The sequence below is a fragment of the Salmo salar genome, chromosome ssa26, assembly GCF_905237065.1.
Source record: "Salmo salar chromosome ssa26, Ssal_v3.1, whole genome shotgun sequence".
NCBI classification, from domain to species: Eukaryota; Metazoa; Chordata; class Actinopteri; order Salmoniformes; family Salmonidae; genus Salmo; species Salmo salar.
Genome location: NC_059467.1, coordinates 3,355,228 through 3,381,750, shown reverse-complemented (window position 1 = coordinate 3,381,750; position 26,523 = coordinate 3,355,228). Strand labels below are relative to the sequence as shown.

The 26,523-nt window shown below is 42.3% G+C and overlaps 1 protein-coding gene across 1 annotated transcript; it reads right to left on the bottom strand.

Annotated features, from left to right (window-relative positions):
- Positions 1 to 11,285: 11,285 nt before the first annotated feature.
- znf608 (zinc finger protein 608) lies at positions 11,286 to 25,193 on the bottom strand. The gene is made up of 9 exons (XM_014174900.2): positions 24,431 to 25,193; positions 20,679 to 20,907; positions 18,068 to 18,155; positions 14,235 to 16,530; positions 13,409 to 13,811; positions 13,013 to 13,167; positions 12,613 to 12,760; positions 12,346 to 12,405; positions 11,286 to 12,146 (listed from the first exon to the last, which is right to left on the bottom strand). Exons 1-9 carry the CDS (start codon positions 24,785 to 24,787, stop codon positions 12,127 to 12,129), a joined length of 3,756 nt encoding a protein of 1,251 aa, XP_014030375.2. The 5' UTR covers positions 24,788 to 25,193; the 3' UTR covers positions 11,286 to 12,126.
- Between the last annotated feature and the right edge of the window lie 1,330 nt (positions 25,194 to 26,523).

The window sequence follows — 26,523 nt, the reverse complement described above, 5'->3', positions numbered from 1 at the left end:
TTTGGCTCAATAGTATATCACCCACTACTGCTGAGCCCCCACTTTTGCTGAACACAGGGAACAAGTGGAGACCAGGTGACCAACCTGGCCACAATATAGACAGCTCCTAGTACTGAGACGCCACTGCCTCTCCTCTGGAGATAGACGGGTCCGGCAGAGCTGCATGGGTTCAGGATTAGAACATGCCTGGAGACCTGATGCAGTCGGAGAAGAAGAGCAAGGGACTGAAGCAGATGTTATGGGACATGCAACCCTACCTCCGACGCTTACGGAGATGGTTGTCTATGTGGATAGTGAGAGAAATTAGTTTGTCAAGTCCATCAGGCTCCTCTGGACACCAACTCGTCATTGAGGGTCTCAAGGAGTGCCTTCCGGAATGCTCCCTGAAGGGCCTCGTCATTCCAGCTGCTCTCTGCGGCAAGGGTACGGAACTCACATGCCATTTCAGCTACACTCAGAGCCTTGACGAAGGGACAGAAGTAATTTAGCGGCATCCTTTCCACAGACCGAGTGGTCGAAGACCTTCCTCATCTCATCTGTGAATCCACCATAGGAGAAGCAGATAGGCGACTGTCTCTCCCACATCACAGTGGCCCAGGAAAGAGCTGCGCCCCGAAGGCAGCCAATTAAAAAAGACATCTTGGCTCGTTCACTAGCATAAGAGTAGGGCTGTTGCTCAAATACTAGTGAACATTGCACAAGAAAGGCTCTGCAAGTGCCAAGATTATCATTATAGCGCTCAGGAGTTGGAACAAAAGTCTCACAGGGCAGAGAAGAAGGACTTGAGACTGGTTGTGAACTCTGGGCGGAGGGTCAGACCTGTAGGTCAGACAGGCTCCATGAAAACTCCTTGATGTTCTCCAGCAGGGCTTTCAGGGCTTGGTCATGTTGCTCAAGAAGGGCGCCTTGACCAACAAGAAATTGGTGAAGAGTAGTGGAGTCTGCTGGGTTCATCACGCCAGATCGTACTGTTAAGCAGAGTGACACAGGGGAACCCAAGAGCAGACTCAAATGAGGAAACAGGGATGAATGAACCAAAATATTGATTGTTACACAGGGAGGTATGGAGTGCAGATCCGGGGAAGCTCAGATGAGTTACAGAAAAACCAGATGTGGAGACTGAGATTGGAGTTAGCTGAGTAGACAGAGTTAACAGGTCCTGAGGGGAATCCAAGGTAGTGGTGGTGAGTAAAATCCAGAGCAAGGTAGTTGGGTGGTGAGATGTGAAACAGGAGACAGAGACGTAACTGCAATGAGAAGATAAACGGTGTCAGGCAGGGAAACAGGTACAGTAGAGTAACAGGATCTTGAATAATCATAAATGGCTAGACTCATGAACTGACTGATCAGAGATTATGATCTGGCAGAGTGGAAGTGGCAGGACTGAGTATGTGTAGAGGTCTTTATTATGGAACGAGTTGCAGCTGGTAGGGATCTGCTCTGACTCCAGCACACCTGTCTCCAACCACACAATCACACAGAGAGGGAGAGGGAGAGAGAGTGTACAGGGGGAGTAATTGCAGATCAAGAAGACACCAGATGAACACCAGAGGGCGGAGCAGGAGCAGATGTGACAGCCAACATTAAAAAGAGGAGGATGGCATTGTCATTCAACTAGTCTACAAGTAGGGTGAGTAAAAAAAAAATGTTTTACTTGCGCACACACACGCATGCACACACACACACACACACAGACAAAAATCAGTACCATGGACAGCCAAATATAGATGTTTAAACAAAGCATACAGTACCAGTCAAAAGTTTGGACACACCTACTCATTCCAGGGTTTATCTTTATTTTTACTATTTTCTACATTGTAGAATAATAGTGAAGACATCAAAACTATGATATAACACATATGGAATGATGTAGTAACCAAAAATGTGTTAAACAAATCGAAATATATTTTATATTTTATATTCTTCAAAGTAGCCACACTCTTGGCATTCTCTCAACCAGCTTCATGAGGGAGTCACCTGGAATGTATTTAAATGAACAAGTGTGTCTTGTTAAAAGTTAACTAGTGGAATTTCTTTCCTTCCTAATGGGGGGATGGGGGGGTGATCTGGAGGGGGGAAAGGTAAGTCGGAGAATTTAGCATTTTCGAAACACCTGAATCACCATAATCATTATACCTAATTCTCTGTAAAAAAAAAAAAAAAGTATATTTCACTGCATAGATTATCTAAGCATAACTTTTAGAGGGGGTCTTTGCCTGGTCCCATCAGTGTGCCCACTTGCAAAATACAGCTGACAGATCGTATGATGAAGCGTGGGTTTAAAAATGAAGTTCAGTAGTTCATTTAAAATAAAAAAAATAAAAAAAACGGACAAAAATGTGCCCTTGTGCCCCCTAGGGCCATGACGCCTCTGTCATTACCCACTCTGAGAGAGCTGCTTTACTTCCTACTGGTTGCTGATGAAGGCCAGGTCAGTCTGAGACTCTGAGTCGACCTGAGGCTTCTGCACACAGAGCAGTGATGAGGAGCGCAGTGAAGCTGATCTTTGTCTGCATGATGCCCCCAGTGCTCAGTCAGTGTGGAGTGGAGCTGACCCTGCTGCTGTTCTTAGGACCACCATCTACATGGCCCCTCACCCCTGTGTACACCTTTCCCACCAATCAGAACCTTTCCTTTAATCAACTGTGTACCCCAGCCATCAATCAGAGTGCTTCCTGTACTCACCAGAACACACAGGCTACCAATTAGACACCTTTTATGCTCTCACCTGCACACACATGGACCATGACTACTAGGCAGAGTACTTTCTTAACTCACCTCAACATGTGTTCACACACATTCTACCAACTACAGTCGTGGCCAAAAGTTTTGAGAATGACACAAATATTAATTTACACAAAGTTTGCTGCTTCAGTGTCTTTAGATATTTTTGTCAGATGTTACTATGGAATACTGAAGTATAATTACAAGCGTTTCATAAGTGTCAAAGGCTTTTATTGACAATTACATGAAGTTGATGCAAAGAGTCAATATTTGCAGTGTTGACCCTTCTTTTTCAAGATCTCTGCAATCCGCCCTGGCATGCTGTCAATTAACTTCTGGCCACATCCTGACTGATGGCAGCCCATTCTTGCATAATCAATGCTTGGAGTTTGTCAGAATTTGTGGGGTTTTATTTGTCCACCCGCCTCTTGAGGATTGACCACAAGTTCTCAATGGGATTAAGGTCTGGGGAGTTTCCTGGTCATGGACCCAAAATATCGATGTTTTGTTCCCCGAGCCACTTAGTTATCACTTTTGCCTTATGGCAAGGTGCTCCATCATGCTGGAAAAGGCATTGTTCTTCACCAAACTGTTCCTGGATGGTTGGGAGAAGTTGCTCTCGGAGGATGTGTTGGTACCATTCTTTATTCATGGCTGTGTTCTTAGGCAAAATTGTGAGTGAGCCCACTCCCTTGGCTGAGAAGCAACCCTACACATGAATGGTCTCAGGATGCTTTACTGTTGGCATGACACAGGACTGATGGTAGCGCTCACCTTGTCTTCTCCGGACAAGCTTTTTTCCGGATTCCCCAAACAATCGCAAAGGGGATTCATCAGAGAAAATGACTTTACCCCAGTCCTCAGCAGTCCAATCCTTGTACCTTTTGCAGAATATCAGTCTGTCCCTGATGTTTTTCCTGGAGAGAAGTGGCTTCTTTGCTGCCCTTCTTGACACCAGGCCATCCTCCAAAAGTATTTGCCTCACTATGTGTGCAGATGCACTCACACCTGCCTGCTGCCATTCCTGAGCAAGCTCTGTACTGGTGGTGCCCTGATCCCGCAGCTGAATCAACTTTAGGAGAAGGTCCTGGCACTTGCTGGACTTTCTTGGGCGCCCTGAAACCTTCTTCACAACAATTGAACCGCTCTCCTTGAAGATCTTTATGATCCGATAAATGGTTGATTTAGGTGCAATCTTACTGACAGCAATATCCTTGCCTGTGAAGCCCTTTTTGTGCAAAGCAATGATGACGGCACGTGTTTATTTGCAGGTAACCATGGTTGACAGAGGAAGAACAATGATTCCAAGCACCACCCTCCTTTTGAAGCTTCCAGTCGGTTATTTGAACTCAATCAGCATGACAGTGTGATCTCCAGCCTTGTCCTCGTCAACACTCACACCTGTGTTAACAAGAGAATCACTGACATGATGATGTCAGCTGGTCCTTTTGTGGCAGGGCTGAAATGCAGTGGAAATGTTTTTTGGGGATTCAGTTCATTTGCATGGCAAAGAGGGACTTTGCAATTAATTGCAATTCATCTGATCACTCTTCATAACATTCTGGAGTATATGCAAATTGCCATCATACAAACTGAGGCAGCAGACTTTGTGAAAATGTATATTTGTGTCATTCTCAAAACTTTTGGCCACGACTGTACTCACTGCTCTTACTTAAACAGAAAGGCTGCAGTCAAATCACTTCTGTATTTTCAATGTAAACTCTACCCAGAATTTTTTTTAAATGTCACGGTCAGATGGAGAAGAACAAACAATCCAAAGCTTGCATGTAAATCCTTTTGAGCTTCTCCAAGCTGTTGGCCCTTCTGCACTCTTCATCCTTTTTAAGCTTAAAATAAGGAATAACTTAACCCCCTACAATTGCACCTAACCCCCTACAATTGCTCCAGGGTTGCTGAGCTGCACTGCGGTTAACCCCCTTTTTTCCAGCTTCTCTGGGTGTGTGTGTCTGTGTGTCTCGGGGGTAGGGTTGTGAGCATAAAGACACATTTCTGTTCTATGCAAGTTAATCGAAAATAAAGTACATCTTATCTTATATCCGCCTTAAACTCTGTATCACTGCAGTTTCATTTATTTTATTTGTTATTTTCATCTTTGGTGATGGTAGTATTATTATTAACTCGTACAGATGACAAGGAATAAATACAAAAAAGACCTGGAACCAAAGGGGTTGTACCTGGAACCAAGAAGGGTTCTTCAAAGGGTTCTCAGATGGGGACAGCCAAAGAACCATAAGAGTGTAGTGAAACAAATGTGAAACCGAGCTGAAATCCATCTGGATTTCCAGGCTAGGGGGTAGGGGCTTGGGAGGTTAACTTTGGCTTGTTGTAGAATTTGGGTTTAAAGATTGGTGTTTAGGCTGACTTTTTTAAAGTCTTCTTTGATTTCAATAAAACTTAAACACATTACAAATGCGTGTTTAGAAAAAGGCAGGATGTTATTTTACAATTGCATTTTTATTTTCAGGCAAAGGTCTACCCAATCCCCCAACAAAATATGCCCTGAAGCACCAGCAAACCTGTTCCACTGCTTCCAAGAAGCATAATGGCTAAAACGCAGGACAAGCCAGCAAGTAATGACAGTGAGGACGACTGTCCACAACATAAGCCAACTCCTTATTCTTGATCATTGTATTTGAGAAAGGTACTCTAATTTGTATAAACAACTGGCATGATGTTGTCCAATCTTTTATTGCAGAGAATCTTGAGCCTTCATGCTCCAGGGATAGGTCATGTGACAGACCGAGGTCTCCTTCTGCCTCTTCAGATGAGAGGCAGTCTCCTTCTGCCTCTTCAGATCCCCCTCACCAAAGGCTGTGACTCTTTACCTATGCCGGAAGCAAGTATGACACATTTATTTTAAAAAAAAATAATAAAAAAAAATAATTAGGCTGTTATATTTGGAAAGTGAACAAATGTAAAACTATATCTCATTTTGTGATATCCGTGACCTTTTAAAGGACAGTCGCCTGAGTCCAGTTGAGGAATACGACTTCAATCTGAACGAGACAGAGTAAAATTGACTAAAGATGAAAGAGCAGTTAATGGAGAATGATTTTTGAAAATGCATAGTGAGAAATTATATGTATCATTGGTAGGAGTTGAATGACATTATATTGCCATGTGGTACTGGATGGAAAAATCCTGTACATGTGTAATGCATTAGTGTCCTTTTGTAAAATTTGAGGACACTAACCTTTGCCGTGTCACTATAGGTACAATGAAGTCCAAATCACATGACATTTGAATACCTGCTCCTGCTAATATTTGTTTTCCCCCTTGACAGCAGGTGTGAGTATTGGCAAAGCAAAGGCTACAGAGGCAGAAATACACTATATATACAAAGGTATGTGGACACCTCTTCAAATTAGTGGATTTGGCTATTTCAGCCACACCGGTTGCTGACAGGTGTATAAAATTGAGCACACAGCCATGCAATCTCCATAGATAAACTTTGGCAGTAGAATGGCCTTACTGAAGAGCTTAGTGACTTTCAACGTGGCACCGTCATAGGATGCCACCTTTCCAACAAGTTTCCAACAAATTTCTGCCCTTCTAGAGCTGTCTCGATCAACTGTAAGTGCTGTTATTGTGAAATGGAAACGTCTAGGAGCAACAATGGCTCAGCCACGAAGTGGTACGCCACACAAATTCACAGAATAGGACCGCCGAGTGCTGAAGCACATAACTCATGAAAAAGGTCTGTCCTCGGTTGCAACACTTACTACTGAGTTCCAAACGGCCTCTGGAAGCAACGTCAGCACAATAACTGTTTGTCGGGAGCCTCATGAAATGGGTTTCCATGGACGAGCAGCCACACACACAAGCCTAAGATTACCATGTGCAATGTCAAGCACCGGCTGGAGTGTTGTAAAGCTTGCCGTCATTGGACTCTGGAGCAGTGGAAACGAGTATTCTGGAGTGATGAATCACGCTTCACCATCTGGCAGTCCGACGGACGAATCTAGGTTTGGCGGATGCCAGGAGAACGCTATCTGCCCCAATGCATAGTGCCAACTGTAAAGTTTGGTGGAGGAGGAATAATGGTCTGGAGCTGTTTTTCATGGTTCGGGCTACGCTCCTGAGTTCCAGTGAAGGAAAATCTTAATGCTACAGCATACAATGACATTGTAGACTGTGCTTCCAACTTTATAGCAACAGTTTGGGGAAGGTCCTTTCCTGTTTCAGCAGGACAATGCCCCCGTTCACAAAGTGAAATCCATACAGAAATGCTTTGTCGAGATCTGTGTGGAAGAAATTGACTGGCCTGCACAAAGCCCTGACCTCAACCCCATCGAACACCTTTGGGATGAATTGGAACGCCAACTCACTAATGCTCTTGTGGCTGAATGGAAGCAAGTCCCCGCAGCAATGTTCCAACATCTAGTGGAAAGCCTTCCCAGAAGAGTAGAGGCTGTTATAGCAGCAAAGGGGGGGGGGGGGGCAACTCCCAATTAATGCCCATGATTTTGGAATGAGATAGTCGACGACCAGGTTTCCACATACAACTCAATATCAGGAAAGTGTTCCTAATGTTTAGTATCCTCAGTGTATATCGAGTTTGTTTCCATAAGCCTGTGCCAGAAATACATTTTGTAGGTTTTTTTTATTTAAAAAATGGGCTTGTACATCTATTTGGTGGTGCCAAAAAATATATACATTTTTTAAGCCATTCTTAACTTTGAACCGCCAAAAATTGCAAAATAGTTTTTACATGGACAAAGGTTTACACAATGCTGTTCCAAGTTACTGCTCTTGTGTTACACATAATGACAATAGCCAACAGTAGTAAGGGAAAGGGAAAAGGGATACCTAGTCAGTTGCACAACTGAATGCATTCAACCGAAATGTGTCTTCCGCATTTAAGCCAATCCCTCTGAATCATAGACCCTATGTCTGGAAGATACATTTTGCACCATGAATAGAATTGCATTATACAGTGCCTTCAGAATGTATTCACACCCCTTGACTTATTCCACATTTTGACATGTTACAGCGTGAATTAAAAATGTATTAAATAAATAAAACATCTCATCCATCTACGCACAATACCCCATAATGACAAAGTGAAAATATGTTTTATAAAATGTTTGCTAAATTATTGAAAATGAAATACAGAAATATATAATTTACGTAAGTATTTACAGCCCTGAATCAAGACTTTGTAGAATCACCTTTGACAGCGATTACACTTGTGAGTCTTTCTGTGAGTCACACCCTGATCTGTTTCACCTGTCTTTGTTCTTGTCTCCACCCCCCTCCAGGTGTCGCCCATCTTCCACATTATCCCCAGTGTATTTATACCTGTGTTCTATGTTTGTCTGTTGCCAGTTTGTTTTGTTCGTCAAGCCTACCTGCGGTTTTCCCCTTGCGCCTGTCTTGGTCTAGTTCCTGGTTTTGACCATTATGCCTGCCTTGGGCCTGCCTCCTGTTTTGTACCTTGTCTCAACACCCTGGATTATTGACCTCTGCCACCACGATGGTAACTTCCCAGCCCCTCAGTAATCCGGCTGTTAGCAGCGCTGCCTCCCTGGCCATTTCCCGGGAACCCCGCTTACCTCCCCCGGAAAGCTTCAATGGAGAGTCGGGCACCTGTCGGGCATTTCTCGCTCAATGTTCCCTCATCATTGAGTTGCAGCACTTCTCCTTCCCCTCGGACTGCTCTAAGATATCGTACTTCATCACGCTGATGTCCGGGAAGGCTCTCACCTGGGCTACGACAGTATGGGAACAACAGTCGGCCGTATGCTTCAGTTCGTAGCGGAGGTGAATAAAGTTTTCAATGCTCCATTGTCCAGGAGAGAGGCTGCCCGGAAGTTGCTTCGGCAAGACTCCCACAATGTGGCAGAATATGCGGTGGATTTCCGCACGTTGGCAGCTGAGGTTGCCTGGAACTCGGAAGCGCTGTACGACATGTTCCTGCACGGAGGAAGTAAAGGACAAGCTTGCAGCCCTGGAACTACCAACGGATCTCGACTCGCTCATCAACTTGACCATTCGGATCGATGGGCGACTACGGGAGTGAAGGAAGGAGAGGAGGTTCGATTTCACTTGCCCGCCCAAGGCTTCCACCTCGCCTCCGAGACATCCCTGAAGTCCACGACAGCTCCCTTGCCGAGAGAATCCGAGGCTACCCAAGTTCCCCCGAGAGTCTCCGAAGTCTGCCAACTCACCTCTTCCCGAGCCGATGCAACTAGGCAGAGCTAGGCTGTCCCCAGCCGAACGGCTATGCAGGTTTCACACGAAAAGAGTTGCCTGTATAGCGGGACTACTGGTCATTTTGTGGCCACCTGTCCACTGAAAGACCAGGCTCACCGGTAGGAGCGAGTACTCTGGTGGGCCATATGGAGAACTTTTCCTCTCCCCTTACTCGCACCCCTTTTCATGCCATCTTGCTGTGGGGGAACCAGTCAATCTCTATGGGCACTCATCGACTCTGGGGCTGATGAGAGCTTTATAGATGCTACCCTGGCATCCGAACTGGGTAGCCCATCTCCATTCCCATGGACGTTAGAGCACTGGACAGGCGCTCTATAGGCCGGTGCACCCACAATACCACCCCCATCAACCTACGTGTGTTAGGGAACCATAGCGAGAAGCTCTAATTCCTGCTTATTAAGTCTCCTCAGGTTCCTGTGGTATTGGGATTCTCTTGGCTCCAGCGACACAATCCCCTTTATTCACTGGTCTGCTAGTGCCAGCATGTGCTGGAGCCCGTTCTGCCACGCTCATTGCCTGAAGTCAGCGCAGCCTGCCCCGGGACATCTTCCTTGTGCTCAGAAGTTGCCCCGGACCTTTCCGCCATTCCCGCGGAATACCAGGACCTCTGGGAGGTGTTCTTTACAGCCCGGGCCACTTCGCTTCCGCCGCACCGACCCCATGACTGCGGGATCGAACTTCTCCCAGGCACCACTCCCATTATCCCCAGTGTATTTATGCCTGTGTTCTATGTTTGTCTGTTGCCAGTTTGTTTTGTTCGTCAAGCCTACCAGCGTTTTCCCCCAGCATTTTTCCCCTTGCTCCTATCTAGTTCCTGTTTTTACCATTTTGCCTGCCCTGACACTGAGCCTGCCCGCCATTCTGTACCTTATGGACTCTGATCTGGATTACTGACCTCTGCCTGCCCTTGACCTGTCGTTTTGCCTGCCCCCTGTTCTAGAAATAAACTTTTGTTACATCGACACTGTCTGGGTCGTCTCCTGAAACGTCTCTAAGAGCTTTCCACACCTGAATTGTACAACATTTGTCCATTATTCTTTTCTAAATTCTTCAAGCTCTGTCAAATTGGTGGTTGATCATTGCTAGACAAACATTTTGCTTGAAAAAATGAGAAGGTGACAACATTTGGTGCGATTATTCGCAAATGGAAGAAACACAAAAGAACTGTCAATATCCCTCGGCCTGGGGCTCCATGCAAGATCTCACCTCGTGGAGTTGCAATGAACATGAGAATGGTGAGGAATCAGCCCAGAACTACATGGGAGGATCTTGTCAATGATCTCAAGGCAGCTGGGACCATAGTCACCAAGAAAACAATTGGTAAAACACTACGCCGTGAAGGACTGAAATCCTGCAGCGCCCGCAAGGTCCCCCTGCTCAAGAAAGCACATATACATGCCCATCTGAAGTTTGCCAATGAACATCTGAATGATTCAGAGGACAACTGGGTGAAAGTGTTGTGGTCAGATGAGACCAAAATGGAGCTCTTTGGCATCAACTCAACTCGCCGTGATTGGAGGAGGAATGCTACCTATGACCCCAAGGACACCATCTCCACCGTCAAACATGGAGGTGGAAACATTATGCTAAGGGGGTGTTTTTCTGCAAAGGGGACAGGACAACTTCACCGCATCAAAGGGAGGATGGACTGGGCCATGTGCCGTCAAATCTTGGGTGAGAACCTCCTTCCCTCAGCCAGGGCATTGAAAATGGGTCGTGGATGGGTATTCCAGCATGACAATGACCCAAAACACACGGCCAAGGCAACAAAGGAGTGGCTCAAGAAGAAGCACATTAAGGTCCTGGAGTGGCCTAGCCAGTCTCCAGACCTTAATCCCATAGAAAATCTGTGGAGGGAGCTGAAGGTTCGAGTTGCCAAACGTCAGCCTCGAAACCTTAATGACTTGGAGAAGATCTGCAAAAGGAGTGGGACAAAATCCCTCCTGAGATGTGTGCAAAACTGTTGGCCAACTACAAGAAACGTCTGACCTCTGTGATTGCCAACAAGGGTTTTGCCACCAAGTACTAAGTCATGTTTTGCAGAGGGGTCAAATACTTATTTCCCTCATTAAAATGCAAATCATTTTATACAATTTTTGATATGCGTTTTTCTGGATTATTTTGTTGTTATTCTGTTTCTCACTGTTCAAATAAACCTACCATTAAAATTATAGACTGATCATTTCTTTGTAAGTGGGCAAACGCACAAAATTAGCAGGGGATCAAATACTTTCTTCCCCCACTGTATGTAGAAGATTCTGCCCTGGAAGAGAGTGTATAGTGCATGGGCATTATTAAGGACAAAATAGACAGAACACATAAGGTGTATATAAACACCCTTTAATTCTGATTGCCACACATATGAATTAAGGCATAAACAGTATAAAAAAGCAACAGCAGTTTCCATGTTTAATTGATTCCAAAGTAACTTGATACACTGTGTGAATTACACTGATCATGCAATTTCATTGAAGAGTTTCTCTAGAGATGTCAATACTTGTAAACTGAGTTTGTAGCACTATTCAAGTAATAAAACAACCACTGGAACTATGCAAGTAATGTGCTGTAATGTAAATCACAATACAATGCATTGAAATTAAAACAAACAGAAATAATAAGCATTTAATACTATGCCATGTAACTATACAGAATATATACACCACAGTTCTATGGCACTGGTAAAATGTGAAGATTTACTCTCACACAAGACAATACAATCAACAAGTGGCTACAGTCAAGTACAGTATACAAATGTAATTAAGTAATACTGGGAGGACCACTTTATAGACTCTTGCACTTCAACTGCAGTTTCCCAACGGAAAAAAACATTGGGATAATACAAATTTCCGTACATTCAACCATATGATTTACATTACGATACATGTGCATATAAACTTTGTAGCATGGCAATTTATGGCTGATTCTATGACACTATGTGTTTTGTCACGTGTGTTTTCAGACAGGCATCCAAATGCAAAATACTTAAGTCTTGTTACTTGATACATATCTCCACCAATATTACAATACCACTATTCTGACTCTTATAAAATATTGATTAAATCGCAAATGAAATTGGTCTCTGCCTCCCATAGAGGCTATGAATATAACACCATGGAATTGATGCCTGTAAATCTTCTTATCCTCATGTGAGCCAGTCACATGGTTTTACTTCTTCCCTTCATTATCTGTAGAAGCAGAGTTCATGAACATCTTATTTGATTTTAGAATGATTTTATATACAATACCTACCTCTCACAGTAAAGAAAGTTTGCTAAATCTACCTCACGTCATTATTCAGTACTGATCCTTTTCTCTTTTGACAAAACGATCAAACAATAGGCCTATCATAGAGAGGGTATGGATTGGGAAACTAAGAGGACATACCAGTTGAAGATGAGTGTACCAACACCTTCTGGCTGGAAACCAGGGCTCTAGAGCTTATCCCTTCAAAAGAGAGATGAGAGATCTAGCTTTATCTAATGAACTATTGTGTTTTAGTATAGGTAAAGAAAACAACATATGATAGACATAATAAGCATGCCTTCCTCTCAATCACATACTTTTTGTTTTTAGAAATGAAATATATAATATTTTCAAAGTAAAATATTTTTTTCACTTTAAATTTCAATAATTCAGGAAACGTTTGTTTACCTTGGAAAATGTCGTACTGCCCAGACATGAGTGGGTAGCTCATTCCAAGATGTGTATGATGATGAGTGTGAAGGTGCCTGGCAAAGGGAACATGGTTCCTCTCCCGGTCAGTCTCTCTCTCTCCTTCAAGGGATCCTTTCTCACCAGGCTATTGACAAAAAGGGGGATTCTTTACTCAAATATGTCTTTGTAGTACTATATATACAGTATGTATTGCACACTAATATCATAATTTCAACAGCATGTCACAGATCACACTTGCAATAGGGCTAGTATCTCACAGATGCTCATTTCAATTTCCTCTCTCTTCTGCCATAAACTGATGCATGTTCATTTCATGGATTCCCTTTTGCTTTATATTTTTCAGCCTCAATTCTGCCTATACTTGATGGACACTCACCGCAGGGGATTTGCCATGGTATGGCATATTGTGGTGCTGCAGAAGCTCAAGGGCAGTAGACTCACTGGCTGGCTTACTGCTCACACTACGGCTGTTCTGAGTCAAATCCGACTCCTCCCTGCCTGCTGTTTTCCCATAGAGAGGATAGTGGAAACCTAATATGTACAGTACAAAACACAATTTAGAAAACAGCCCTTCAATAAATTAATTCACAATGTCGGGCCAAATAGCAATCTCTTCAACACGACACAAACTTGGCATGAATCTTGAACACGTGATATAATCCAAAATCTTAAATACACAAAATATGATGAAGCAAAAGAATTCCTGCAAACAACTCGATTTCAGTTTCTATTGCCCATTGTACTCATAATTTCTCAAACCATATAGACTTACGTGGGTAGTTATGCACCAGGGTGGGTGACTTGACCGTGTAAGAGTTGTTGCTGGGGTCACACATCTGTAGGTACTGGTAGGAATGCTGGTACTGGATATAGGGTTGTTGTTGGGGGTTCATCGCTGGTGATACAGCCACCCTGGCACTCTGTGAGTCCTCAGACATGACCCCTATTGGCTGCTGCTCCTCTAGCCTATCACAGTCCTCTATGTCTGATGTGGTGACGTTCTGGTTCGTGGCCTTTTTGAGCTCTACTCCCAACTTTGTCACTGGCTCAGAGGGCATCTCCCACTCCTTAGACATGTCAGCATTTAACTCCTCTGAGCTCTGGCTAAGCTCTTCACTTTGCTGCTCCACATTATTGGATTGATTTGGGCGGGACCAGCATTGGACTTCTGCATGCTAAATCGATGAGGAAAAGTGTTGTTTGTGATGGGTTTTCTTAATATTTAATTGAATACCAGTAATCCCAGTTTGTGAATTGACAAGTCAATCCATCAAATGCAAATTCAACATTTATATCAAAACCAACTTTTCTTTTCAAATATTCCTTACTTAGCTACTTATGTTAAATGTTTACATTTACATCTAAAATTGGGTTACGTCCTTTAGTAGTATGGCCATCTTAGATTTGACCGATAAAATAAAACTTATCTTCCTAATCTGTCTTCTTGAAAATATTAGGCAAAAGTACATCTACAGTACTACATAAACAGCCTTTACCTGGACTAAAGGTTTACATAATGCAACAATCTGACAATCTGACCTTCACAACAGTCGTACACACCAACATCCAAATTGCTAAAGACAGAGTGAAAAACTTACATTTGAAAATGATACATTTGAGTCCAGATCTGTCTGATTATTTGGATTCATGGATGATTTCATTTCATCACTGTCTTTGACAAGTCCCTGGTTTTCAGTCATATTGACAAGCATCGGCTTCCCTTGTGGCTGTGTGGTCAGAGTCTGGGGTCGCTCATCCATTTCTGCAAACGAGAGCCCAGGTTTGGCACAGCATGTTTTCACAGAGTCTGTCCCCTTAGATAATACAGATGTCGAGGTTATCATGTGTTTCATCTCATCTGGTTCTCGGTTTGCTTGACCTCCTCTCTGCTTGGTGATTTGCTGCTGATCACAGCACTTGGATGCAATTAAGAGTTTTTGATCCATGTAAAGACCTCGTGCATACTGGCCGTAGTACAAGGACTGGGCTAGAGCCGTGTGTGTTTGTGTCATCGCCATCTGAAGCTGGGACTGCGAACTTGAGTTGATGACATCAGTCTTCTTCGAATCAAATAATTCCGGGGTGTTTCTCCCCTCATTGTCCTCCTTTTTGCATTTACTGTCTTGAAGGGTGGAGGTCTTATGGAAAGCAGCTGTGTTTGACTGGCCGGACTGCATGTAATTCTGAATATAGTAGGGGTCATATCCGTGGTAAAAAGGAGACTGGGGGTCTTTGACAGGCCCTGCAGGAATAGATGCAGCTGGAGGAGTCTTTGGATTTAGATTGGGATTGTTGTTTGAGTTCATCTCAGAGGCTGAGATGGACCTTGGACTTTTGGACCTAGTGTCTGAACGGCAGTCTGAACCCCCATCATCACCTGCATCCGATATGTCTGAGTATGCCGGGCTGTTAGTTTTGGTGGTGGTGCCATCTCCACTTTCAAGGGAGCCACAGTCCAGTCTTGAAGAGCTACCTATGGAAGGGCTAGGAGAGTTGTCAGTGAACGTGTACACTTTGTCAGCCTCTGCTCTGATGCTGGCCATTCTACTCTCTTGAGACTCCGTTAAACTGTTCATGACTTCTTGTTTGCTCAAGTGCTCTTTCAGAAGGCTTCCAGAAGGTTCTTTTCCCACCACCTTTCCCTCGTCCATCTTTAGTTGAATGCTATCGCCATTAGAGGTCCTTGTGTCTTTATTGTGTTTGTCTTTTAATCTTCGTTTGTCTTTGTTCCTGGTCTCCTTGCAAGTGACTAGGGTTGTTTTCACCAGACTTGGCTCTACCATGATGTTTAACTTTGGCTTGATGGGTTTAAGTGAGAGGTTCTTTGTTGTGGTGACACCAACAGCTACTGATGGGGAAGACTGCTGTGTGTTGGCTTCTGTTGTGTTAGTGGAGAACAGAGTGTTGGGGATTGCAATCAGCTTTGGGGGAGCAGGAGCTATAGGCCTGTTGGTCCTAGATTTAGATGAACACTTCTCAACTTTCCCATTAACCTTTTTCCCTTTATCACACACTCCCTTCTTATCGATCAAACCCTCGGCTTCAAGCTTAGGCATCTCCACAGAGGAGTTCCTATCAGTAACAAGGCAATTTTCCAGTACCACAGTCATGTTCGAGATGATTGGCAAGTTACTCAAGTCATCAATGAGTCCCTCTTTGATCAACGAATTCCTCCTCATTTTAGAATTTGCCATGGGACTATGATCACTATTGAACATTAATCGTCTGCTTTTTGGAGACCCTATTGTAGAAACCTTATATAGAGGGCTGGGCTTCTTTGATGAGCTATTGGTTATATCGGAGCAGTCAAAAGTAATGTTACTGAGGGACTCCTCACAGTCAGACAGTCTGTCCTCACTCTCAGCCTCAAACTCTGGCTTCCGGTCCACATCTAAGTGTGCATGTGTCTGGTGGTACCGCAGCCCATTGATATGCTTGTATTTCTTGTTACAGTGCGGATGGGGGCAGTCTATCAGTATGGGAGAGGTACACGCCGGATCGTTAAAGGTTGGATCCGACTTTCCCTGTGGTGTGGAAGGAGCACTCCGGGACTTGGCACGGATCCTCTTCCCGTTTCCATTTTTCATGTCCTCTGCGACTAAACTCAAATCCAGATCAGTCGGTGGTTTGTTTTTCCTCTTCCCAGATGGGATGGAGTTTGGCTTGATCTCCTCAACTGTGAAAAAGGGAGGTGTTCTGCAGTTATTGATCAGATTAAGGCTCCCTCTTCGGCCCTTGCTGTGAATGCCCCCGCCACGACTCTTATGTGGCAGCCCTCGGACCTTGGCGAGCCCAGGTTCAACACAGGGTCGATCCGGGATGGCCAGTCGCATCCTTTTACCACGGCCACGGCCACCTGGCAGATCAGAGTCACTGGATGGTGACTCACAAAATCTAGAAGAAGAAAATATATATATATATATATATATATATACACTACCGTTCAAAAGATTGGGGTCACTTAGAAATGTCCTTGTTTTTGAAAGAAAAGCAACATTTTTGTCCATTAAAATAACTTCAAATTGATCAGAAATACAGTGTAGACATTGTTAATGTTGTAAATGACTATTGTAGCTGGAAACAGTTGATTTTTAATGGAATATCTACATAGGCGTACAGAGGCCCATTATCAGCAACCATCACTCCTGTGTTCCAATGGCACGTTGTGTTAGCTAATCCAAGTTGATCATTTTAAAAAGGCTAACTGATAATTAGAAAACCCTTTTGCAATTATTTTAGCACAGTTGAAAACTGTTGTACTGATTAAAGAAGCAATAAAACTTCTTTAGACTAGTTGAGTATCTGGAGCATCAGCATTTGTGGGTTCGATTACGGGCTCAAAATAGCCAGAAACAAAGAACTTTCTTCTGAAACTCGTCAGTCGTCAGAACAAGAATTTGTTCTGAGAAATTAAAGCTATTCCATGCGAGAAATCGCCAATAAACTGAAGATCTCGTACAACGCTGTGTACTACTCCCTTCACAGAACAGCACAAACTGTCTCTAACCAGAATCAAACAGACCCCTCACAAGCCCTCAACTGGCAGCTTCATTAAATAGTTCCGCAAAACACCTGTCTTAACGTCAACAGTGAAGAGGCAACTCTGGGATGCTGGCCTTCCAGGCAGAGTTGCAAAGAAAAAGCCATATCTCAGACTGACCAATAAAAAGAAAATATTAAGATGGGCAAAAGAACACAGACACTGGACAGAGGAACTCTGCCTAGAAGGCCAGCATCCCGGAGTCGCCTCTTCACTGTTGACGTTGAGACTGGTGTTCTGTGGGTACTATTTAATGAAGCTGCCAGTTGAGGACCTGTGAGGCGTCTGTTTCTCAAACTAGACACTCTAATGTACTTGTCCTCTTGTTCAGTTGTGCACCGGGGCCTCCCACTCCTCTTTCTATTCTGGTCAGAGACAGTTTGCGCTGTTCTTGGCAATTTCTCACATGGAATAGCCTTCATATCTCAGAACAAGAATAGACTGACGAGTTTCAGAAGAAAGTTTGTTGTTTCTGTCTATTTTGAGCCTGTAATCGAATCCACATATAGTAATAGTAAATTACAACATTAACATGTCTACACTGTATTTCTGATAAACTTGATATTATTTTAATGGACAAAGAAATAGCTTTTCTTTCAAAAACAAGGACATTTCTAAGTGACCCCAAACTTTTGAACGTTAGTGTATATATAGTAAACCATACAAAAAAATCTATACAAAATTGGTGTATGACACGGAAATAAAATCAATCAATCAAATCCATCAAAAATTACATAAGTACTCATTACTGAATACTTTTACAATGGTAATGACATGCAACAAATACAGTCACTGACAGCTTTCTTGGCAACAGAAAAGGCTAAAACAAAATAGGCTACTCATATACTATCTTTCAATACTATACAACAAAATATGAATATTTATTATTACCTGGGTGGTGCCCAGTCATGCTTGGTACAGTCCAAAAGAGTCCCCACATAGGTTCTTTTTCTCCATGTTACATTGACTACAAGGACACCTACAATTCAAAAAGCAAAAAGGAGCATGTTACATTAAAGACATTTTATAATGGTGTGCTTTGAACTGTGGCATGGATGGAGGTCCAGTTGACTACCATGATGGCATTGTGATAACTTTTTATCAGATGAAATGACATCACACTGATAGATGGGATCCTCTTTTTGTGGCTTTTATGGAGGCTTGGTCGGCATCCCAAATGGCACCCTATTCCCTATATTGTGCAATTATTTTGACCAGGGCCCATGTAGTACACTATATATAGGGAATAGAGTACAATGTTGGATATAGCCTTGTTCTTACCACAGCATCAATAAGGTTGAATTATGTAGTTTACTATTTTTTTACACAAAGAATGAATAACATTTTAAAACCCAATCGCCCTCTGTGATTTCTCCAAGACAACCAAGAGTCGAGAATCAAGATAATCGAGAATCAAATAGATATTGCACATTATTATTTCACTGTACCGAGTATATTCAAATGCTTTTACAGAAGTGATTTTGTATGAAAACATATTACACCTTTATCTTTCCTTGGCAAATGGCCATATAAACTAGTTTGGATTCTAGTCTAATTTTCTTGAAAGTAAACACTAAAATCTGTGAACTGCAAACTGAAATGTCTTGTTGCTGTGACAATTTTAATGAGCTCTACAATTGAAGGGTTTATTTCCAAAACACGATAAATGCCAATTTTTCAGATGTGCATTTTTTTTAATCTGAAATGAATGCTCATGGGTCCCTTTCCATGTGCATGAATTATGGCTGTTATCAAACTTTCAAACATTTAGTTTAGGTGTGCTTTAAAATGTATTTTATTGCTAAATGCGATATCCAGCACACTCGTTTTTTTCCCCAAGATGCGCTATATCCATTGTCCAGGTGGATGGAACGTTCCATATGGTTTTCGCAGCTGGTGCAAAAGTGAGTCATTTTGTGAATCATTTCCATGATATTTGTCTGTCCAATCATAAGTTACGTTTCTCTAAATATTTTTTCCACACTTAGGAATGTAATCGTATTCAATTAGGGTTAGGGGGCTCCCGAGTGGTGCAGCAGTCTAAGGCACTGCATCTCAGTGCTAGAGGCGTCATTACAGACCTTGGTTTGATTCCAGGCTGTATCACAACCAGCCATGATTGGGGGTCCCATAGGGCGGCTCACAATTGGCCCAGCGTCGTCTGGGTTAGGGTTTGGCTGGGGTAGGCCGTCATTGTAAATAAAAATGTGTTTTTAACTGACTTGCCTTGTTAAATAAAATAATGTAGGCTAACCCCTGGCGGGCTGTGTAACTCAGACAATAAGAATCCATCCATCCATCCTTAATTGGCAACTTAATTGCAAACGACTTTCAATGTCCTTAAATCCTTCCCTAAAATGTATATAGAATACAATTCAAAAAGATTGATTTATCCTAATGAAAAAAACCTGTAAAACCCCCATACAATTTTTCCAAAAGTTGCTTTTTCCAAAAAGAAAACACACATTGTATATACACTGTTCATCCTCTGGATACAATAAATCACTAATGTTATATTTGTACAATATAGTTGAAACAAAGGATTATTTTAATATGGATTTATTTATGGATTGATACTTTATTACATGTAACCGTTTAAAACCCAATCGGGATACTTTTTCTACTGGAGTTCTGTTGTTTGGAGTGGATATATATTATTTGTCTCTAAAATAAAATGACCTTGCAATGTTCAGTATTTCAAACAAAATCATGTCCGTCTTTTCACTAGCCCCCCCAAAATAGCTCTCTTTCACAACATGTGTTTTTCAATTAATATACATTTACCAACATTGCTGAAAATAAAATCAAACCCCTCAATTGCATTTTGATATGCATACATCAAAATCTAGCTCACAGTCGGGGACATTAAGATGGTGGTCTGCAATTAGCATTTGCCTAATCAATATGCACTCGGCATCTCTGCAGCTCTCGAACGCTAAGGTGTCTTACTAGGGAGGTCCCATGGCAGAGCTTCCTAATAAGACGGCAACAGCCTTTCTCTTCAAATCTGAGTTTTACAGGAATAATAGGCCTCTTAAAAACAGAACACACATCTGATGAATTCTCTCATGGTCTGTTACACTGTTACATCAGCAGAGATCCTTTAATTAAAACCAGCCTTGAATACAAATGCATCTTCTAGCTCACAAATCACTTTGTTGGCCGTGTGCAAAGACCAAATTCAGTTTTATAAGTGACACTAGTCCTCAAGTGAGCCAGCAATGTTGCTTTCTTCAGTGAAGTAGATTAAATCAAGCCTCTCGGTTTTGGGCTGCTGTAAATACTGTTATGTTTACATCTCCGCATGGCTAAGGCCTACCTTTGATCAGATGATAATTATTAATACTGGCTAACCGTTAATAATATTACCGTGGAATAAACTGTTTTATGCCCACTGATATAATCGACTGTACAGCCTTTCATTCATGGTCAATCATGTACATGCTGAACCACATGGTGGAATGCTGAAATTGTAGGAGAGCTGGAGGAATGGAATCCTCACCTTCCTCAGTCTCATGCCACACAATGCCCTCCAGGTTGACACTGGTGCCTGGCTGACAAGGGCCAGGGCGACATGAATCGATGTCTGGCCCTCCATCTTGTGTGTTGGTTCCTATGGATCTGGTCCTCACCAGAAGTTGCTTTGAGATGGGTGAAGAGAAGAGGGCATTGGACATTGGGCTTTGAGGGCCGGGTGGCGGGGGTGCAGGCACTGTAAACATTGACTCCACCTACGGAAAGGAGGAGGAGGAGGAGTCAAATATCACCTCTGACTTTTCAACATAAAGGCCCAAAGCAGCCGTTTTTATATCAATATCAAATCATTTCTGTGTATTAAGTATCTTACTGTAATAGTTTTCCATCAATAAAATCAATAAGAATTATATAGCTTAATAGCAAAAAAACTATTTTCTCAAGCAAGATTTTTACTAGGACTGTGTCTTGGAGTGGTTTGAGTGGGGGGTGGGTGGGGGGAGACGGACAGACTTAAAACTAGCTGTTATTAGGAGAGAGCTTTGTTGCCTTACAACCTGGAATTAAAATGGATTTTTTGGGGGGGGGGGGGGTTGTATCATTTGATTTACACAACATGCCTACCACTTTGAAGATGCAAAATATTTTTGGTTGTGAAACAAACAAGAAATAAGAAAATTTAAAATGAACTTGAGCATGCATAACTATTCACCCCCCCAAAGTCAATACTTTGTAGAGCCACCTTTTGCAGCAATTACAGCTTCAAGTCTCTTGGGGTATGTCTCTATAGGCTTGGCACATCTAGCCACTGGGATTTTTGGCCATTCTTCAAGGCAAAACGGCTCCTTCTCCTTCAAATTGGATGGGTTCCCGCTGGTGTACAGCAATCTTTAAGTCATACCACAGATTCTCAATTAGATTGAGGTCTGGGCTTTGACTAGGCCATTCCAAGACATTTAAATGTTTCCCCTTAAACCACTCGAGTGTTGCTTTAGCAGTATGCTTAGGGTCAATGTCCTGCTGGAAGGTGAACCTCCGTCCCAGTCTCAAATCTCTGGAAGACTGAAACAGGTTTCCCTCAAGAATTTCCCTGTATTTAGCGCCATCCATCATTCCTTCAATTCTGACAAGTTTCCCAGTCCCTGCCGATGGAAAAACATCCCCACAGCATGATGCTGCCACCACCATGCTTCACTGTGGGGATGATGTTCTTTCTCGGGGTGATGAGAGGTGTTGGGTTTGCGCCAGACATAGTGTTTTCCTTGATGGCGAAAAAGCTCAATTATAGTCTCATCTGACCAGAGTGCCTTCTTCCATATGTTTGGGGAGTCTCCCACATGCCTTTTGGCAAACACCAAACGTGTTTGCTTATTTTGTTCTTTAAGAAATAGCTTTTTTTCTGGCCACTCTTCCATAAAGCCCAGCTCTGTGGAGTGTACGGCTTAAAGTGGTCCTATAGACAGATACTCCAATCTCTGCTGTGGAGCTTTGCAACTCCTTCAGGGTTATCTTTAGTCTCTTTGTTACCCCTCTGATTAATGCCCTCCTTGCCTGGTCTATGAGATTTGGTGGGCAACTCTCTCTTGGCAGGTAGGTTGTGGTGCCATATTCTTTCCAGTTTTTGATGGAAAGATCTGGAATTCTCCACAACTTTGTCCCTGACCTGTTTGGAGAGCTCCTTGGTCTTCATGGTGTCGCTTGCTTGGTAGTGGTAGTGGTATTGCAGACTCTGGGGCCTTTCAGAACAGGTGTATATATACCGAGATCATGTGACAGATCATGTGACACTTAGATTTCACACAGGTGAACATTATTTAACTAATTATGTGACTTCTGAAGGTAATTGGTTGCACCAGATCTTATTTATGGGCTTCATAGCAAAGGGGGGGCACGCACCACTTTTCCGTTTTTTATTTTATGTTATTTTTCTCATTTCACTTCACCAATTTGGCCTATTAAAATGTGTGTCCATTACATGAAATCCAAATAAAAATCCATTTAAATTACAGGTTGTAATGCAACAAAATAGGAAAAACGCCAAGGGGGATGAATACTTTTGCAAGGCACAGTATGATACAAAATGCAGATTTTTTTTAAATGTTGATTGCACTGGGCTTTTAAGCATCCTGACCTTTAATTCATAAATAATTTCATATCTATTTTCATCATATGGATGGTAATAAACAAAGTGTTGTTTTCCAAAGCCTATTGGTAATTTCATAAAATACAAGCAGCTATTGACAATTCATCTTCAAAAAAATATATGTATCTTTGAATAACAGTGATGTAGACATTTCAGCAGTTTAATGAAATATTCTGTGAAAATAGCATTTGTGCATGACCTGAAAAACAAATAAAAAGAACAACAAGCAATACTATTGCTCTGTGTTGTAACTGCAAAAAGATTGTCATTCATGTATTTTTGCTATTTAGGTTTGTATGCAGTGCTGAACATGTTTGTACTTCTGACTAAATGTGTTGTCATTTTTAAATGTTAATGTATGCATATAACATCATTTGAAAGAGAAGTCATTCCTACAGGGTTGTTTATGTCTGATCAGATACCTATAAAGGGACAAAAACAAAGACTGATGCATGCTCCCCTGCTTTGATTGCAAGATGCAATGCCACAGTCCTGTACCCTCCCTCCCTCCCTCCCTCCCTCAGACAGAATCACTCAGCAAACGTCTCAAACATTGACCACAATGATGAGTCAAAAACCTAGGGCTTGTCTACATCACAAATGCCTTGTCTTGTAACCATAAAAGCAACACAAGCGTTCATTGTTACAGGCTATGTGTGATTTTAATATGCAGCACGGTGAGGAGCTGATAGCCAAGAGCAGGGAGAAAAGATGGCTACCGTTCACACACTCCACTTCCCCTGCTGCTGAGTGAAAAACACTGATTACTGATGGCATCTGTCATGAAGAAAGATAGGCGTCTTCTCTTGTAACAAATTAGATTAAATCATTATAAAAAAACAACTGCCTATGTAGGTTGGGACTTTGTGGTGTCCCTACTAAGCTATTTAAAATAAATAAAATCAAAAGACTCAGGTAAAATGTTAGGAGAGTGTGGGACTGTTCCCTGAGAACAATAAATGGTGGGCAACAGCCTCCAATAGCATTAACATTAACCATAAATTACAGAAACTGTAAAAGGATAAGCATAAGAAATTAGTACCTGAAAAAACTTCCCTTCCTTTTGCTGTGGAGTTTCAGTTATATTATAAACAAAATAGAGGACATGCTAATAAGATAAACTAATCAGGTTAGGATACAACTGATGGGTCTGAGATTATGGTGATTCCCCTGGTTTACATCTGGTTATAGCCTTTCATATGTCACAGCTATGCAAAACCTCTCTGCTTGCATGCTTGCTTGTGTGCTTAGGCTACCTTGTCATTATAATAATTATTCAATCATTGTCCATATTGTAAATAACATCATATATTGTAAATAATAGTGTGGTAGTGTTTTGTAGCCACATCACTGTACATTATATATTCGTTTGTCATTCTTAGCCTATATTTTGGGGGGGATGTTCTGGCCTGGGCCCTTGGAACTGCATTCTTGAACAGCTGTGTGTATTCTGTGCACATAAAGGATTACCATGATAGAACTGTATCTCTATTAGGCTGCTACCTTACTCATGCATAAAACATCTGCCAAGTAATCCTGTTAGGCTACATTTCTTATGAAAAAAATATTCCACGGCAATTAAGCTAATAAGATAATGATTGGTAGCCTGCATGTTTTAAAACGTGCATTAAGCTTACCTTTTCTGTTCTCAGTTTCTTTGCCGTTGTGACAGTGTCGTCATTCTTCCTCACAACAATAGCGCTGCCCGTTATTCCACAATCCAAACCGTTTTGGGTAATGTCTTCCATTCTGCCCCCTGCACAATGACACGGATTCGCTTTGCTTCCGAGGGTGCACAAATGGTCAGGTACAGAATTTAAGACGGGACTTCTTTGACCATCATGTTTCTCTTTCCTCCTCCTGAAAGCATCCCTCTCCCTTTTCCAGCCTCTGATTAGATTTTTTCCCTTTTTTTCCTCTTTGCCTTTGGCGCATGAAACGGTTACATCACTCGACTTTGGGTTGCTGACCGCCTGGCCCAGTGCTGAATTCATTTCAAATGCCTCTATGGGGCGTCCTCTCAGCGATACCACACAGTGCGAGAACCGACGGCTCAAAACCCTTAGAAGTTTTGCTTCTTTTGAATCTATATTTCCTCGATTCCTTGCTGAAGTGTCCCTGGATTTGAACGGAGGGAATTGTTAGTCTGTCTGATAAAGCAGGTGCGTTTGAACAATTGGACAGCTCCTCACAATCCGTCATAGTCCCATTTTTTCCTTTAAAAAATCCACTAATCTCCTGTCTTTGTCGATCTCTCCTCAAATCAGCATTCAAGTCAATTCTCAAATTGCCAACCGCAGTCACTGACGGGAGTAGTAGGCTGCGTGTCAGCCTAGCTGGTTAACAGTCTATTCTATTGTGAAATTGACTGACTTGAATTATGACAGAAAAACGGTGATACCCCCTGACTTCACAAAAGGAAGTCATAGTCAGATGCCTTCTATCCTGTATAAATTGTCAGTAGGCTACCTTCGGTTCAGTGTAGACCTACAGTATATCTCATTTAATGAATAGAATATTTAAAAAAACAACCAAAGGTATTGTGGTGTAATATACCCCATAGGGGTTATGAGGACACCTCCTGTTGTGCAAAATTGCTCAATGTATCCTGCCATAGCCCGATTGGGTCTCAAACCTGCTCATAATTCATAAAGATCGATGCAATACACCTGTGTCGTTCAGTCTAAGTTGCTAGTTGGGCTCTGTGCCTTCTGGCAGACCTTTGCCATGCTTTGCTATTGTTCCCTATCCCCTGAATAAGAAATGTGAACTAATAGTGAATAAAAGTGGAAGATTATTGCTCAATATCTCCCCCCATAAGCCTGGGTTTGCCTGGGTAAGCGTATTTGGGGGGGTATCCTGACTGGGACTTGAAACTGGGTGTCCTGCAACTGTCAGTCAAACACCTTAGCCATTACATCAAGAGGTCCTAACCTCTTGACAAGGACACTGGGGGTTGTGATAGGGCCGCTACAATTGTAACACATATGATTTCACACTGTTGACACTGACATGCAAAGAATTCTGTTTGTGAGATTTCTATACATTGACTTATAGCTTATTAGCTACCAACATGGCCAAATGAGTATTCTACAGAAAAAAGGGTTTGACCTCTCCCTAGTGTGCCTCATGGAATTGTCATATTGAGTCTACCATATTGCCCGGCCAACCACTTGACAAGAATTCCCCTCTGTCTGCCAAGCCTCGCATCCAAGCAACTGTGTCAAACCACTTATAAACTATAGATATTTTTCTTCTCTTTAAGCCCATCACGCTCTAGAATAAAGCTCAACAGTCAACAGCTAGCAAACCATTAGATTCACCGCTCAAATAGGGAAGTATCCAGGGATGCCTAACAAAACAATACCTGTCAATAGTCACCCCTGTTGTCCCTATAGCAGGGATTTTAAGTACTGATTCAATATTGACTGTATGTAGATATGGCTGTTCTAACATTACTGTACAGAGGAAACCACAATTGACTGAATTGATGTATAAACTGCTTTTGCACAATGACAGATATTGGGTTTGATATCACTTAGCTTTTTGTATTTATTACTTAGAGTGAAGTGAAAAGGCTTTACTCCATTCCATTTAAAACAATTATTCTAATTTATAATTATGTTGGTTGTCACTGTAGTCCTTTCCTAAACATTGATAACTATATTAATGAAATGCCAGTAAATCATTGAAGTTAACATCTTCAAAATGCCTTTGTCTGGGACCAGGT